At 41.5% G+C, this 18,843-nt stretch overlaps 1 protein-coding gene across 2 annotated transcripts in view; it reads left to right on the plus strand.

The window, feature by feature from the left end:
- LOC139229159 (nuclear receptor ROR-beta-like) overlaps positions 1-18,843 on the plus strand; it is a 64,995-nt gene that overhangs the window by 18,779 nt on the left and 27,373 nt on the right. Inside the window, exon 1 of one of the 2 annotated variants that reach the window (XM_070860820.1) lies at positions 14,557-14,648. The exons of the other annotated variant lie outside the window; for it this stretch is intronic. Within the exon in view, the coding sequence (XP_070716921.1) occupies positions 14,630-14,648 (19 nt within the window). The 5' untranslated portion in view covers positions 14,557-14,629. Of the gene's footprint in view, positions 1-14,556; positions 14,649-18,843 lie in introns of those variants that run through there. 2 annotated transcript variants of the gene reach the window in all.

Consider the following 18,843-nt stretch of genomic DNA (forward strand, 5'->3'; position numbering starts at 1 on the left):
TGGTACTGTGTAATAAGACAGGAATAATAAATGATCTCCTAGTAAAGGATCCTCTAGGAAAGAGTGATCATAGCATGGTTGAATTTCAAATTCAGTTGGAGGGTGAGAAAGTTGGATCTCAAACTAGTGTCCTAAGCTTAAATAAAGGAGACTACAAAGGTATGAAGGCAGAGTTGGCTAAAGTGCACTGAGAAAATAGATTAAAGTATGGGACGGTTGATGAGTAGTGATGGACATTTAAGGAGATATTTCATAACTCTCAACAAAAATATATTCCAATGAGAAGGAAAGACTAAGAGAAGGGATAACCACCCATGGCTAACTAAGAAAATAAAGGATGGTATCAAATTGAAAACAATGGCATACAAAGTGGCCAAGATTAGTGGGAGGCCAGAGGATTGGGAAACTTTTTAAAACCAGCAAAGAAAGACTAAAAAAAACAAGAGGGGGAAGATAGATTATGAAAGTAAATTAGCAAGAAATATAAAAACAGATAGTAAGACTTTCTACAGGTATATAAAAAGGAAGAGAGTGGCTAAAGTAAATGTTAGTCCCTTAGAGGATGAGACTGGGGAAGTAATATTGGGGAACAGGGAAATGGCAGAGACTTTGAACAAATATTTTGTATCGGTCTTCATGGTAGAAGACACTAAAAACATCCCAATAATGGATAATCAAGGGGCTATAGGGAGGGAGGAACTTAAAACAATCACTATCACTCAAGAAGAAATACTCAGTAAAATAACCGGACTAAAGATGAACAAGTCCCCTGGACCTGATGGCTTGCATCCTAGGGTCTTAAAAGAAGCGGCTGCAGAAATAGTGGATGCATTGGTTGTAATCTACCAATATTCCCTGGATTCTGGGGAGGTCCCAGCGGATTGGAAAACTGCAAATGTAATGTCCCTATTTAAAAAAGGAGGCAGACAGAAAGCAGGAAACTATAGACCAGTTAGCCTAACATCTGTCGTTGGAAAAATGCTGGAGTCCATTATTAAGGAAGCAGTAGCAGGTCATTTGGAAAAGCATAATTCAGTCAAGCAGAGTCAACATGGTTTTTTGAAAGGGAAATCATGTTTGATAAATTTGCTGGAGTTCTTTGAGGATGTAACAAGCAGGGTGAATAAGGGGGAACCAGTGGATCTGGTGTATTTGGCTTTCCAGAATCATTCGATAAGATGCCACATAAAAGGTTACTGCACAAGATAAAAGTTCCTGGGGTTGGGGCTAATATATTAGCATGGATAGAGGATTGGCTAACTAACAGAAAACAGAGAGTCGGGATAAAAAATAACTAGTGGGGTGCCACAGGGATCGGTGCTGGGGCCTCAAATATTTACTATTAATGATTGTAATGTAACCAAGTTTGCTGATGTTACAAAGATGGATGGGAAAGCAAGTTGTGAGGAGGACACACAAAATCTGCAAAGGGATATAGACAGGCTAAGTGAGTGGGCAAAAATTTGGCGGATGAAGTATAATGTGGGAAAGTGTGAGATTATCCACATTGGCAGAAAAAATAAAAAAGCAAATTATTATTTAAATGGAGAAAAAATACAAAATGCTGCAGTACAGAGGGACCTGGGGGGCCCTTGTGCATGAAACACAAAAAGTTAGTATGCAGGTACAGCAAGTAATCAGGAAGGCAAATGGAATGTTGGCCCTTATCGCAAGGGGGATGGAGTATAAAAGCAGAGAAGTCCTGCGACAACTGTACAGGCTATTGTTGAGGCCATATCTAGAGTACTGCGTACAGTTTTGGTCTCCTTAATTAAGGAGGGATATACTTGCATTGGAGGCAGTTCAGAGAAGTTTCACTAGGTTGATTCTTGAGATGAAAGGTTTGACTTATGAAGAAAGGCTGAGTAGGTTGGGCCTATACTCATTGAAGTTCAGAAGAATGAGAGGTGATCTTATCGAAACATATAAGATAATGAGGGGGTTCGACAAGGTAGATGCAGAGAGGATGTTTCCACTCTTGCGGGAATCTAGAATTAGGGGGCATAGTTTCAGAATAAGGGGCCGCCCATTTAAACCTGAGATGAGGAGGAATTTCTTCTCTCAGTGGGTTGTAAATCTATGGAATTCTCTGCCCCAGAGAGCTGTGGAGGCTAGGTCATTGAATATATTTAAGGCGGAGTTAGACCGACTTTTGCGCGATAAGGGAGTAAAGGGTTATGGGGAGCGGACGGGAAATTGGAGCTGAGCCCGTGATCAGCTCAGCCATGATCTTATTGAATGGCGGAGCAAGATCGAGGGGCCAAATTGCCTGCTCCTGCTCCTATTTGTTATGTTCTTCTGAAGCAAATACATTACAAACGCCAACCTAGAATTCCAAGCCAGAGCTCCGATCTCCACAACCAAGACTGTCTGGAGCAGGGTTTGAACTCTGGGCCTTCTGACTCAGAGGCAGGTGTACTACCACTAAGACAATGCTATTCGTTAAGTTCAAAACTGTTGGAATCTTGGGAATTAGTGGAGAAAACACTGAGCACTTGTGTGGAGTAGGGGGAATACTGGTTGGAGTGCCAAGGAGTAGTGTTAGGATCAACGTTCCCTCTAAGCTTACCGGCTTTTATAATGTGAAATTTCACTCATGTGAAAACTTTGAATGGGCCGCACAGCCCGTTCGTTGGTTAGGATTACATCACTGTCTTGGATTCAGAAACTCAACCCATATTGGTCAAATTTGAATAAGATGTCAAACTATAAGGGGCAATGGGATTCAAGGAGGCTGCTCAGAAATCACAATCAGTTTGCCAAAATGTTTAGGTGGCCAGAACAATGGCGGATGAAATTTAATGTGAGCATGTGTAAAGTATGGCACATAGGAAAGGGAAATGGGTGTCAGACGTAGTCCATAAATGGTGTTGAAATCACTACGCAATAAGTTGAGAGATGTAGGAGACTCAATGTTCATCAAGTTCTACCTCATGCAGACCAGCAATCAAATCCAATAGAATGTTTGGATATATAGCCAAAACAGCAGAATACAAGTTCTAAGTCATGAATAGTGTTTAGGTTCGAAAACACTATTGTGTCCAATTCTGGTCCCAGAGATTCAAAGACAACATTCAAGTTCTGGAGGCAGTGCAAAGAGGCATGATCCTTCTGTGTCATTAGATTGAGCTGTAGTGACCGACTTTGAAGACTTGTGTTTTTCAACCTTGAAAGGAGGTGTCCAAGAGGTGATCTTATGGAAAAGGTGAATTGGGGAAACTACTTTAAGCTGAATTGTGAGAGTAGGATAGGTGGACCTTTTTGCTGCCGGAATGAGTGCTGACCAGCCCACTCCACCGGTCAGTCGGACAAAAGTCAAGATAGACCCCAACATGGCTGTGTGCAGCTTGCCAATAAAATCCAATTGGGACCCAAACCTGAAAATGTTTATTCCTCCCGAATATGGCCTTGGGCGGGCACTGTGGACAGGCCACCGACCTCGCGCCAGTTTTGGGCTGAAGTCACAAATCCCCTCACCATGTCCAACACCACAAGAGATTGATGAGTGTGTGTATGAGATATATATATTAGATAGAGGATTTGCTATCTTCCTGCTGTTTCTGTAGGGGCTGTAACACATCTCACATCTATGTAATTCCTGCTTTTTTAACTTCATTTTAGCTTCCTAGATTAGAAATGTAATTTGTTTCGGGGTGCAACATTTTAGCAGTGGGAGAGATTCAGAATCATTGCCATCTTTGAAGTAGACAGAAAGCCTCTGTGTTTCATTAATACTTAGCAGAAACAGACTTGACTCAGCAGCACAAATGGTAAATGTTGCCGTTTGTCAGTCACACCATGCACACCAGTGTTTGAAGGATGTATTTGCATACTGAGCACTATGTTTGTGGTCTGTATGAAGGCTTTCTACATTGAGCTTAGATCATCAGGTACTAACTGTGCTACTTATCTCCCCACCCTACCTATTCCCATGGCGTTATTGAGAAGCTGAACCATGGTTAAATTAGATATTAAATGTACACCAAAAATTGCCATAGGTATGGATTTGCAATTGTGAGCTCAATATAGTTTGAGGTGCTCCATCACACACACTGTGGACTAATTTTGAGCTGAAATTTGTTGAAGTGGATTGCCATTGTCTGGTTCAGATTATTTTTTCTCATTCGTTATTCCTCTTCTGAAGATTGTGCCCCACTTTGGAGTATGGTTCCGCCAGAACTGGTAGCTGTCTGAACCTCACCCAGAAGGCTAGACCGTGAGTGTTGCCAGCCTGTTTGTGGGGTATACTACCACACTATCCCATCCCAGATTCAAGGAAAAAGTGAAAAAGCATCGTTTCTCTAGATGAGGGCTGGCATCAGAGTTACATAAGGTGGAAGTGAATTGGAAGCACTGATGGATGAATAGATAAGTACAGTGTCCTTATCCACTAGATCATTAGATAGTAATAACAGCGAGAACCTGGGCTGATTTTGGTTTTTTAAGGGGTGCTCAAATCACATCTGTTCCCACCACTGCCGTGCTGAGGTTTGTCTACTCATCAACATCAAGAAGTTGCATTTAGGTCATGTCTTTAATGTAGAAAATTGTCTCCGAGTGCTTCACAGAGACGTGCTCAAAAAGAAGTAGCACAGACTAGAGATCAAACCTGGGACCTTGATGGTCTATATTGCTCAGATCTAGATCATGTTATGCCTTTTTCCACCAGGTAATTAGGGAGCCCTGATCCATTTCTTCTTGGTATTACTTTAAACTCCCATATTTTACCATAGATTTCCTCTCTTCCATTCTCCTGAATTGAGAAGGCGCTGAGATGACCTGTTCCTAGCTATCTGCACTGAAGCCCTTGTACCAGTTGCCAGAAGGTGGACAAGAATTACCATCCCTTGCTTCCATTCTAGTCTACACTTGGCCCTTCTGTTATCCCGGATAGGGTGGAAGCACAGCCAATGTTGGCGACTCATTTAAGTGAAGCATCACAGAAGCAACCCATTTCCTAGTAGTCATTGGCACCGTATAGTAACGAGTAATGAATCTCTGTACCGTAGCACAGCTCTGAGTATTTCATCTCAACACATCCTGAACTCCAATTTATACAGATATAATACAGGTCCGCATTTTCTGCTAAGATGTTAAAGATATTTATTGATCTGTAGCAGGGAGGCTGAGTCACTGGGTAACTCTTGAGCACTTTCAGACAACTGGTTCCCCCCTACATTACAACATAAAGTAATTAATTCGTTTGGGACATCCTGAGAACGTGAAAGGTACTACAGTACTTGAATGCAAGTCTTCCTTTTTTTCTTTCTGACAACTGGTTCGAGAGCCTTGCTGGCAGAGTCCCAGGACCAGTTGAGCTGAATGACCTCTCAATTTGGGAAATAGTGACCAGAATAGAGCAGAGAAAATTATTGAAACAACTGGAGTTTTTCTTTAAAAATATATTGAAAAAGTAATGGCAGAACAGGATTTGTCTTTCCATCTTGCAATACTTGCCCACATAATCTGCACTTAAAAATGGACCAATTTTAAATTTTTTCTCCATCCAATAGTACAAGTTTGATGTCAAGCAAAGTTTGTTGTAAAATTAGGAAAAAGAGGTTCAACGACATAGAAAGGATCTAATTAGGAGGAAGATTGGGAGAATAAAATAAACAATTAAAAGTAAGTTTAAAAATAGAGGAGCAAAAGGAAAGAATGAATACTTAAAAGTTGCCAAAATCATCTTGAATTATAAGAAAGAACTTGCACTGATGCAATGCTTTGCACAACCTGGGGCCGTGCCAAGCATTTTACGGCCAATGATGTACGTTTGAAGTGTATTCACTGTTGGAATGTAGGGAAACATGACAGCCAATTTTACATGCTGCAAGGTCCCACAAACAGCAATGAGATAATGACCAGATGTTGGTTGAGCCATAAACATTGACCAGGATACTGGGGAGAAGTCCCCCTGCTCTTCTTTGAATAGTGCCGTAAGATCTTTTATGTCCCTCTGAGAGGGCAGGCGGTGCCTCGGTTTAACGCCTCATCTGAAAGACAGCACCTCCGACTGTGCAACGCTCCCTCAGCACTGCATTGAGGTGTCCACCTAGATTATGCACTCATGTTTCTGGAGTGGGACTTAAATGCACAGCCCACTGACTCAGAGGCATGAGAGCTACCACTGAGCTAAGGCTGACACCAAAGGGGGTTTCCAAATATGTAAACGGTAGAAAGAATGGCTTTTTTTTAAAGAAAAGGGAGTAAATATCTTGGCTGGAACATTTTATGAAATGTGCTGTTTCAGGAAGAAGATGTGGGTGCCACATCATCGGAGTGCAAGGCATTCGGTTTCATTTCCTATGGGATCGGAAACAAATTAAGAATGATTTTATGACTACATAATGCAAATTCTTGTTGCCTTTACATAGCGCCTTTAATGTAGTCAAACGTACCAAGGCACTTCACAGGTGTGTAATTTGACACTGAGCCAAAGAAAGGAAATGTTGGGACAGGTGTCTTAAAGCTTGGCGCTGGTTAATGCTGTGTGAAGTACTGAGCACCACATCATCGGAAATATTACAACCGTTGAGAGACGTACAGAACAGCCAGGATGATCTTGGGATTTGGAAATTTAAGCTCTATGGAATGACTGAGGAGGTTGCATTCAATCCTTGTTAGGAAATAAATTCAAAATTGATCAAATTGTTCACACTGACAAAGGATTCAAAGTAATAATTTAAACATTAAGGGGGCAAAATTCGGTTACGCCCCGTTTGGGGGCGGTAACCGAGGAGAGGCGGGACTTCCTGCACCTGCATGGAAGTCCCGCCCCCACTGCAAAATTCCGGTTACCGCCCCTCACAGGAAGTGGAGCGCAATGGCACGGCTCCACTTCCCTTTGGGGCGGGTTTGGCGGTCGCTACGCGGGCGGGTCCGGGAGTGCTATACGGTCTCTCTGCATAGCACTGACGCGTTTCAATGCCCCTCCCCTTCCATTAAAGGGGAGGGACGCTGCGAGCTCTGCATGGCCCTTTGAAGGACGTCACTGGGCTACCAGGGCTAAGGGGTGCCGTGGTCACAGCCCGGCATCAAAACGGAGCGCCGGGCTGCACAATCGCAGCCCAGACCCCGCAAAAGGAGTAGCGAACGACCCAACCAGTAAGGAGGGGGAAATAAAAGATGGCAGCGCGTGGCGCAGTGCACCTCACCTTTAAGGTTTGCCCCGCGATGGGTGATGGGCCCGGTTCGTGAACTGCAAGACTGGCGCAGGCGTGCTAACGGGAGGCGCAGAACAGGGGATTCTGACCCCGAGTAGTAAATAAGGAATTTATGCAGAACTTTTTCCAGATACCTTACTGGATACCTGGAATAATTTATCCACTGTATTAAATAAGGTAAATCAGATTGAGAGCGAGCTCGATATATTTCTGGAGAAAGAGGAGATTGAAACAAAACACTCAGGACTACAAGGTTGAAATCAAACAAAATGTAATGAGCATATTGTGCTGAATGGCCTTTTCTGTTCCTAAACTTGCTCCAGTCGCTGTCTGCCACTAATTCCACAAGAAAATGAGGACATTTTAGGACCAAGAAATGACCAACATCTCACCATAGATGTCAGCCTTGGCCATGTGCAGATATTGTGGGTTACAGATCAAGATCCACTCCAGAACCTTGAGCACATAATCCAGGCTGACACCATAATGCAGTGTTGAGGGAGTGCTACACTATTGAAGGTGCTGCCTTTCGGATAAGACCAGTCTGCCCTCCTAGGTTTACACGAGATCCCAGAACACTATCTGAAAAGCCGTGGAGGACTCCCACTGTCCTGCCCAGTATTGATTCCTCCACCAAGATCACTAAAACGGATTATCTAGTCATGTATCTCATTGTTGTTTGTTGGACCTTGCTGTGTCTTGTTTCCCTATGTTACAGCAGAGTTTACATTTCAAGAGTACTTACTTGGTTGTGAGGCGCTTTGTGATGTCTTGGGGTCATGAAAGGTGCTGTATAAAAGCAAGTCCTTTCCTTCCTTTATGTCCTTCAATCCCATAACTATAATGCGCCTTCAGAATGGCTCTGCTTTCTGACGATGGTTAAATCAAGTCAACATTCCACTGAGCTCTGCAAACAGTAAATATGAAGTAATTAAATTAGTGTCGGGCACTGATGCAAAAAGGGTGGTATCGGATTGGCCGCCCATTATAGGTAGCACCAGATAATCAGTTCCATCGCAATCAGGCGCTGCCTATAATGGGCGGCCAATCCGATACCGCCCTTTTTGCACCAGTGCCCGAGACGAATTTCTAGGTCATTGAATTTTCTCCACCAATTAGGTGAACTTCTGTGCTTATTAAAGTCAGGGCTATCCGTACTGGGGAATACAACATTTAAACCATATAATGAACCCTCCATCGCATAGCCAGATGCAAATTAAAACCCAATTTCCTACATTAGCAATCCTTGTGGCCTGTTGAGTAAGGATGCCAAATTGTTGTGAATTAAGGACACTTTTTGCTGAATGCATCTGTGACCACTAGATACTGGGTTTATACAGTCTTCAAGCTCATTTCTCAATTTCATTTAACATCCCATCACTCGGGTTGAATTCAAACCCAGAGAACCCACAATATGCAAGCCCACTACCCAATTGTACAACAGCAAAATGGCTTCAAATAGTTGAGCAAGAAATCCAGCACACCACATAACTGTGGTTCAACCATCTAGCCTGTAAATAAATGTTCATAACTGAACTGCTGCTTATTGTTCAATTAAAGGAAGTGCTCACCACTACGCTTTTTGTAATTGCACTGTGGTTCTACACATCAAGGAAGGTGATAACATTAAATACATTGGAAGCATTTAATACCTTGAGATTGCAGCCCTTGTGCAATATAAGATGGCCTCATGTAAGTCGACTGAGTTTTAAAAAATTAATCTGTGGTGGTTATCCTTATTTGTTTTCAGGTGACTATCTGTTCAGCTATGTTTATTACATAAGTTTTCAGTGCACTGGCTAAGTAATAGTGTGAGAAACAGTGTCAAAGTAGGGCAGCAGTCTACTGGATCTACAGATCAAAAAGGCGATCAAACTGGGAAATTGTACATTTAATTATATAAAAATTAAGACTTCCTAGTGTGATACAATTGGCTGCTTATAAATGTGTGTCAGACGATGTGATTAATATAAAGGCTGAATTTAAGAAGGCGTCTTGGCCTCTTTGTGTCATTTTGACTTCCTACAGTAACTCTTGCATTATGCTATAAGATGGGCAGAGAGAATTAACTGAACTGTACATTTTAAAAGTGAAAACATTCTGTAACTTGCCTAGTTTCACGGTGCAAATGTCTTTGGTCGGGTCCGCTGCTCATGTCATGAAGCTGAAAGCGATGTTTGTGGTTTGCTGGTTTTACCAGCCAGCGTGGATTCTGCTGATGCTCAGCACAGGCCAAGACTTGCAATAAATGTTTGTATTTCTGGGGTGCTTCTTATCAGTTCTGTTGCATCTCCTTCCCTATAAGCTATTTTCTGAAACCATAAAACAGATTGACTGTTTCGAGCTTAAAATAGTTGTGAGGGGGAGGAGTGGATAAATTGGCAGTTTATGAGCAATGAAAGACATTTTTTTTAATGTTTTCTTCCAACTCTGTCATAGACTGCACCAGGATGAAAGAACATTTGTAATAACCACATTTGTCGTGTGTCTGTTAATGCAATCATTTTTGACTGCAGTTTTCCTCCCCCCCCCGCCCCCCACCTCTTATCCTCATTCTCTTAAAAGCTAAGATTTGCCCAAGATTACAGGCTCATTTCTGGGACTTGGCTGAAGTTCCTGCTCTTCATTTGACAGTCTGGACAGTAGATGTGGATCAGATTATTCAACAGTGGGGGCTATTGTTGAGAAATTCAATCCTTCACACTTCCAGTAGGTGTCATTGGACAAGCAGGAACTCGAGCTGAGTTTGTTTTCCTCCCTAACTAGGGGACACTGAAGCCAATTAGAAGAGCCCCATTGCCTCCTGCTTTAGAGCTGGCGAACTGAACACAGAACAGGCATTCAGCAGTTCGCTCCTGATCTGTATGCCACAGTGACACATCATGTGGTGCATTACCCACTAATCCATCGGGGAGCACCAAAAGCATTCATTGAAATGGAGTATTTGTTGTGACGCTAAGTTCATTCGCTGTGCATTGCTCGCCTAATTTGGCACATCAGAGAGATCTGCCCACTGAAGGCCATCTGTTGTACGATTAGCTTTGTGATGGTGAATGTTTTGCTGATACAGCTACAATAGACATGATAACAAGGCTGGAACAAGATTTCTCCTGGATGGAATTGGCCTATATTTAGCTATTATATGTGCCTTGCACCATCGTGTGATTGGCATCCATAAGGCATATGCATTTCACTAAAAGCTTTATGATCACTTTTTAAATTTGATCATTTAATAAACAAAAATGGACTCGTTTAATCATGGCACAGCCTAAGAGGCTCGTTTCTACTTTTTTATTGCTCTGATCAACCTTTGTCGTTGGGCATACCAATTTTGTGCCTAAGCCAAAAAATCCCTTTTAGTTCAAATGTTTTGGTGAACATTTACACACATCAGTTTGCGCAATATGAACATTGAGTTTTTGTATATTCTCTTAGTGTCAGATACGCCCAGGCCAGGTATGACATGGTCGATATGTAGAGTACTCGTTCAACACTGAGCTAATCCAAACCTCCTGAAGAGCAACACCTACTTGTGCTACTGTGATACTTTTACAGTTCCCACAACAGCCACCTTTATGGCCTCTGAGACGGCAATCTTTGTCAAGCTGTGAGGAGTTTTGTGCTATGGAACCACACTCTAGGAACTGATTTGAGATTGAGCAAATACATTTAATGTAGGACCCGTGCAAGTGGCAGAGAGAGCACTTCCATCCCATCAGTTCAGGCTGAATTTAGGCCTGTGCCCTAGAGGTGAAAGGTCACTGTACCACCACACCGGTTGATCTAGCCCCCACATTGTGCTCTTCGTTTTAAGCATTGTGGTTTAATGCCATCTACAAACTGGATTCCAGGGCATTATGCAACATTAACCAATTTCAAAGTAACCAATTAGAATGGGAAAATATGAAAGATACTGAAGGTAAATACGGTTCAATAACCCCCTCCCTCGTACTTAAAAAAACAATCATTCATTATACAGGTATGACAATGCAGATCTATTCCTTTTTTTAATTTGTATAAATGTTTTCTTAAACATTCCAGAGTACACACGCAAGTTCATATTTTGTGAAGTGTTTGTACACTGATTATGACATGCTTCGAGGAGAATACATTGGCTTTATTGACAGCTATGCATGCGCTGGCAATATTGTGTCCTTAAGGATTGAGGACACGTGTTTGGTAGTGAGTCCATCGGTTTAGGTGAGCTGGGTAAATGAGGGGTTGTGTCTAACTAAAGGCCCTGTTGGTTGGAGTCCCTGCCTGTGCCTGGGTTTGGATGGGTTGAATTGTTTGCTGATATTTGTATGACTGGATGGGTGTGATAGGTATGAGGTCAAAGACAGGACAAACAGATTTTCAGACTCCGACTATATAATTAGTTAATCTGTTGCATTCAGCAGATACAGTAAATGACTCATTAAAATAGTAACTTCAAGGAAACTCACAAATGCATTCAGCGTATACAGATATCATCACAGAGTGTGGAGCAAGACATTGCTTTTATATCAGCACTAGACCTGTTCTTGTTGATGCTAACATTGGCTTTGAGATGAAACAATTTGGCACTGAGCAGCACTATTAAGTTTGGAACATTGTCTTTAAAATGTTGTAGGAGGCTTGTGCCCATTAGTAATGGGAGCCATTTTGTTTAATTCAATTCCAGTGGTGTTATAAAAGGTCACCGTCATTCTGCTTGTTTTATTTTTCATTAAACTGTCACACAGGTTTCTCCTGTGTTATGTTGAAAACTATAAAGTTTCTCTTTTGAGTGACTGATCAATGTTTTATCAGCTGAGAACATTTAATGAAAGTTCTTTCTTTGGATTAATGAAAGGCAACAAGAGCAGGTCAGAGGCTGGGTATTCTGCAGTGAGTGTCTCACCTCCTGACTCCCCAAAGTCTTTCCACCATCTACAAGGCACAAGTCAGGAGTGTGATGGCATATTCTCCACTTGCCTGGATGAGTGCAGCTCCAACAACACTCCAGAAGCTCGACGCCCTCCAGGACAACTTGATCAGCACCCCATCCACCACCTTCCACATTCATTCCCTCCACCACCAGCGCACCATGGCTGCAGTGTATACCATCTACAAATGCACTGCAGCAACTCGCTAAGGCTTCTTCAACAGCACCTCCCAAACCCGTGACCTCTACCACCTAGAAGGATATGGGCAGCAGGCATATGAGAACACCATCACCTACAAGCTCCTCTCCAAGTCACACACCATACTGACTTGGAAATATATCGCTGTTCCTTCATCGTCGCTGGGTCAAAATCCTGGAACTCCCTCCCTAATAGCAATATGGGTGGACCTTCACCACACAGACTCACGGACTGCAGTCAAGAATGGGCACCTTCTCAAGGGCAATTAGGGATGGGCAATAAATGCTGGCCTTGGCAGCGACGCCCACATTCCAGGAATGAATTGTCTTGCATATTGCCTGGCCATTCAATGAGTTGGAAGATATGCTTGCTGACCAAACACAAGGACATTTATTTTTAAATGATACTTGAACAGGAATGGGAAACAATGTTTTACTTCTCTGATATCTGTTGTGAATTTAATAAGTGGCTTTATTCAACTTTGTTACAGAATGAATAATAATCTATGGAGAAAATTTACAGGCCCCAAAAGTCTGCAGCTGTTCCAGCAGACTTTCACCGTAACTTCTGCAGGAGTCTAGTGGAACAGCTAGAAACAAAGCTGGAACCTGGATATATCAGGACCTGATCTTGAGTCCAAGTTTCCAGAATGTCCATGTGGGAATAGAGTCCCTGCCCACCTTTTACAAGGTCATTGCCACAACGGATGGGGCCAGGAACGGGCCCCAACGTTTGCATTCCCATGCCCCGTGCTGCCTTTGGGACTCAGAGTAGGGTCACCATAGGTACGCCCAGAAGTGGGGCCTACCTGAGGGACACTTACAAGGGTGGCAACTACAAGATGTTTCTCCAGGGTTGGGGGAAGCTGCCTGAGGCTCTTCGGCCAGCCTTTCTGGCCTTTTCGGAGGAAGGGGTGGGTTCTCCATGCCCGCTGAAAGCATTTAAATCACAGAACCTCCCCCTGACTCGTAAACTTCGACATGGTCAGTGTTAAAGGCCCAGGCATCTCCATACACCCAATCCACCCTACCGATTATCAGGGACAAAAAAATGTTGATGACTAAACATTTCAGTAATTTAAACAGTCTGTAGGAATTGGACAAGCTTATTATTTTATACTGTGTTTACAGTGCAGTTTCATTTGTATTTTTATTTGAATCTTACAAAATGTTGCATATTAGGAACTTCATTTTATCAGGAGCCAGCTACCAGCTAATGGGGCACTTACAGCTGATGAAATAAATACATTTCAAGCATAACCTATCATGATGATTTCCACATTGATTCAGAAACTCTATATAAAATGCGTAGCATTCTCCATTTTCTTCAACTTGTCTGTCTAATTTGAATGTGACAGTATGAAAAAGACTGCAATCTTCAGACTGACTCATTTCCTGTAGCCGAAATGGAATAAATGCTGTTAAAAGTGTATAAAGATAAACGGAGACCAAAGTAATACACCTTTTAACTGGAGGCTTCCATTGATCTGTTGCCATACTAGAAGAATAATGAGTGATAAGTTATTCTATCATTTAAGTGCACCATAAATTAATTGACATGTTCGATTTTCTCACTTATCTGAATTCATTATAAAAAAAGACTAGTACAAAGGTTTATTAAGGAATAATGTAGAAACCACTCAAATGCAGCACATTTAAAGAAATGTATCTTGTTATTCTGAAAAAAATCAAAATTTTTCCACTCTGAAATGCAGCTTTGAAAGCCACTGCTCGAATGTTCTCTTGTTCAGTTTATGGACAGCTTCTGTTATGTGTGAACTAACAATGATTCGACACAATTGTGCTGGGCTCAAAGGCCTTAATATTTCCATCATTTGATCACGACTGCAGCATTTTGTTATACATTTAGAGGTCTAAATCATTTCTTCAGTATGGCTTGACTATTGATGATTTTTTTTCTACTTGGCCAGAAAGGTCAGTATTTATAATTGAGAGTCAGGTTGCTGCCAGGCTAAGTGATTCAGCTTTTGAGAGCTGTTTCATTGTTACTTATTAAAGTATCTTCAGAATCAGGTTGGAGACCGAGTGACTAGAATGAGTAAGTAAGAGATAACTAAGTGACGACAGGTGCATTTTGTAATTTGCCTCCAAGGCCTGAAAGTTTTTTAAATTTAAATCCAAACAAAACACTGCTGTTGGTTCAGGGACAATCTTTGGTTACGTGTGGGAGTGAAAGCTGAGTAATGCAGTTTGCAGAAAGCTGAATGGAACTTTCCATCTTAAATCCTATTAGTATAAGCACTGCTTTGCTCTCTACGGTGGGAAATAGAGGGCGGCAGGTACTGCTTGCAAATTGGTAGCTAGGAATGGCTTAAAAAGAGTCTTTGAGTGCAATTTTGAAATGAAGATTCCATCCCACTGTAAGTATCAACTTGTTCAAGTTACCAATATGGGACAATATGGATGTTTGTGCAAAGTATTTAATGTATATTTCTGCTCAAAACAGGCAGGAAATACAGTCCAGCGTTGCCTCAATGTTGAATATGTTCATCAGAGGGTACTGCTGCACATCAGAACAACAGCTGGAAAAACTTATTTTTGACATGTAGAAAATGGCGGTTTATATGCTTGAGGTTGTAATTGAATGTCAGTTTTGTATTCATACAGGGAGGGTAATAAATATATATGGGTGTAACCTCATTACTTTATTTTAAATTCTTGAATTCTATTGTAGTTACATCACGATAGTTGTATGCACGGTGCTGAGAAAGGATTATGGAAAGTAATGATTAATCAGCATTAAAGTTTTTATTTTTGAGCAATGTTACTGCTCTGATGAAAGGTCATCGACCTAAAATGTTAACTCTGTTTCTCTCTCCACAGATGCTCCCTCATCTGTTGAGTATTTCCAGCATTTGCTGTTTTTATTTCAGACTTCCAGCATCCGCAGTATTCTGCTTTTGCATTGAGATTTAAAATATGACTGCTTGTATATTCTCCTGCAGAATATTAATACCTTCCAAATCTCGAAGAAGGGTCTCTGTATGAAATAATCTCAGCAAAGCTAGCTTAGCACTTTCCAGTAATGCCATTAAAGCGCTCTTGATCCTGCAGTAACATTTTCCAAACAGCAGTATGATTCTGAAGCAGGCACGGTTTATTCTATTGGTTTTATGTAATGCCAAGTTCTGCAAAGTCCTGCACAAACTACTTTGCACACTGGGACCCCCATTCATTACCAGTTGTTGCATGCAATTCAGACACTACTCATGTCTGTGCTTCGTACAGTGACTGAAGCTCTTACTTAAATTAGCTTTTTTAAAATAATAAAAGCAAACCCTTCTGCTATAGTTTCATTTTAAACAAAGAATACGTTTAAGTGTACACTAAGATACTAATTCATCAAGAACGTGTTCATTTCTCGTCTTGGCTCCTCTTCAAGTGGTCTTAGTATAATACAGTTTGTTGTCTATAAAACCGGCAGTGTGTATCTGCACAGCCTCGACTGCAGAAAACTCATTTCCACGCAAAGTAATGTAAAAGGTTTGTGAAGCACCATTAGCCATCTAATACTAAACAGGAAATATTTTTGTTTCCTTTTGTAATTTCCTGTTTTTACTTACCTGCTCACCTTGCTGAGAGATTTTTTTCGAGGCAATTTTGTTTTTCCTCCTCAAAGTCAAACTTTTCAACTTGTAACATTTCATCCCTCGCCCCACCACTGGTCACCGTGCTTTCCGCCTCCAGGTTCTGGAATTCCCTCTTTGTCTCTCCAGCTCTCTCCTTTAAGACGCTCCTTAAAACCATGTTGAATAGTGGTGTTGAAGAATATTCTGAATTTTGTTTGATTGCCTTTGGTAATCATCAAGTAGTTAAATAAAACGTGACTTCAGGAGATTCATTGGGTGGGATAGAGTCCATGATTGGATAGATTGCACATTAGAAGGAGCGGGCTTGATCATTTCATGCTTGCTTATGTTTTTTCTGGGGATTGGGGAGTTAAATTTAAGTCTTGGTATGGAGAATTCAGCAAGAAGGGAACCTTACCCTACACCAACCTACATTAATGCTTCAAGCTTTGGATACAAGAATATTGTATCTATATAATAAACTAGGAACAAGAAAATGTCACTCAACCTAAATGCTTCTAATAATTTCACTTCTACAACAACAACAACAACAACTTTTATTTATATAGCGCCTTTAACGTAGTAAGACATCCCAAGGCACTTCACAGCAGTGTTATAAGATAATAAGATAAATTTGACACCGAGCCACAAAAGAAGAAATTAAGGCAGATGACCAAAAGCTTGGTTAAAGAGTTAGCTTTTAAGGAGCATCTTAAAGGAGGATAGAGAGGTGGAGAAGTTCAGGGAGGGTGTTCCAGAGCTGTTTCCACGGCCACCAATGGTTGAGCGATTATAATGAGGGATGTTCAAGAGGGCAGGATTCAATGAAAATCATAGAAATTTACAGCACAGAAGAAGGCCATTCAACTCATGTGTCTGTACCGGAAAATGTACGGCTGCATGGAAAAATCGCTTCTCATTAACTGGTGTCCCAGATATTAAGGTCATTGCAGTTCCCTGTTTATGACTGCCGTCAGGAAAGCAAATTCTTTTGAGTATGTTCTGTTTAACCCTCTGGCACTTACTTATTCCCTCCTAACATGACCTCAAATATATATATCCCAACCTAATGAGTCTGTTGAACAGTAAGCTTTTGAGTGCTACTTTAAGCAGGAAGTATTTTGTTGAATCTGACTGCAGAAGCCAAATATTCTGTACAAGTCCTGAGAGCTTACTGAGTGTTCTACCCTTACCCTTAGTTTAAACATCGCATTCAAGTGCATTGGATGTACAGGTAGTACTTTTACATATAGTATTCCAGCACCTTGTGTAGCAGGCCTAGGATTGCTATTTGGCTATCTCAGAACCTACTGTTTGAACAGACCAGGGTGAAAATATATTCAAAAATTGAGGCATAAAGTAAAGCACCTTTGATTCTATAGTGAGGTGTGCTGTTCTTTTTAGTAATGTAAATGCAGACGTACCAGAGAGACCTGTGAAACAATTGTTACATATCATCCACTTGTGCTAAACCTTTCAATGATTGTGAATTAAAATGATTTTGAAATATATGTTTTAACATCTGAATTAAAGTAATTTTTCGAAGACTACAGTTATTGCAACAAAAATGGAGCCATAATCTCACAAGAACATGATATACCAGTCTGAAATGACCGATAGATGTCTGCTCCAAAAACCAAATAATCATTCGTTCCAGTTAGATTTTACCTACCAAGATGCTAATTAATGTTGCAGGACATGTTAACAAATTAGATTCACAATAGGGCAGATTGTTCTTTTCCAAATCCAGAGTTGAGCTAATGGCTATCGTAATGGTCTTGAGTCTTTAATCAGTCCAGGAGAATGAGACCAATCTAATCTATCTGTCAGGGACAAGTGCCAAGATATCTGTGCTTGTCCCAACAGGCCAATCGATGATATTTTGAGGCTTGTGTTATGAAAGCTTGAAAAGAGTAAAGAGAAGTGTGGAAACCCAATAAAAGTGTGTTGTGCCGAAGGGCTTGTTTTGCAGTTTCTTAAAACCAACCTTGAGATAGCCAGTGGAACCTGAAAAAGTGGTCCCCAACTGTCACTAACTGGAACTGAGTAGCCCTGAACCACGTCTATCCTTACTTTCTCTCCCATTTTCCTTCTTGTCACCGAGCATATCTTGTCCATGACACCCATCTCCTGCTCTCTTGACCTCATTCCAACTAAACTGCTGATCACCCAACTTCCCTTTGTGGGCCCCATGCTAGCTGACATAATAAATAGTTTCCTTCTCTTCGGATACTTCCCCCCCCCTGCCCGCTCGTTCACAACCTGCATCAATAGGTTAGAGAGGAGGAACACTGCCATCTTTCCTTTTTAGATTTATTTTCTCTTTCAAATCCAAAGCGCTGACGCCAGTTGTAGCAGCCCCACAGCTGCCGTGCCTAAGACCAGTAAGTTCACAATAAACCTGGACCTGTATAGCTGAGCTAGTCATTGGATAAACGTGCTATGCCATTGGAGTAAAAGATAGAGTTTTCATTTATATAGCACCTTGTCACGTCCTCGGGACGCCCCGATAGTGTGTTACAACCAGCGGTTTACTTTGGAGGTGCAGTCACTGTTATTATGTAGGGAATGCAGGCAGAAATAGATCAATATTAATGTATTCCAGTGCAGTCTGATGCAGTTCACTTATTTTTATTTAGTGTCCACCAATACAGGTCCAGTAAATCATTTTGCAAATAGGATTTCTTGAGTAAGGGCTAACAGCTTGTAACGTTGACTGCTGATTTTCCACAGATGCTTCCTGAACTGCTGAGTGTTTCCAGCTCTGTCTGTCTTCATCCTTTTTGGATTTCCAGCATCTGCAGTATTTTCTTTGTATTGTTAGACTGTAATGACTGCTTTAACAGTCAGCCACCTTGCTGCTGAGCCCTGTCTTTGCCCTGGTCTGTTACCAGTGCAAGTCCAATCTCATTACCAGAATCACTGGCCGAACATGCGTGCCACAAAATATCATGCCCTCTATGCTTTACGTCTTGTTTACTAGTAA

Source organism: Pristiophorus japonicus, chromosome 18, assembly GCF_044704955.1.
Source record: "Pristiophorus japonicus isolate sPriJap1 chromosome 18, sPriJap1.hap1, whole genome shotgun sequence".
NCBI lineage: Eukaryota > Metazoa > Chordata > Chondrichthyes > Pristiophoridae > Pristiophorus > Pristiophorus japonicus.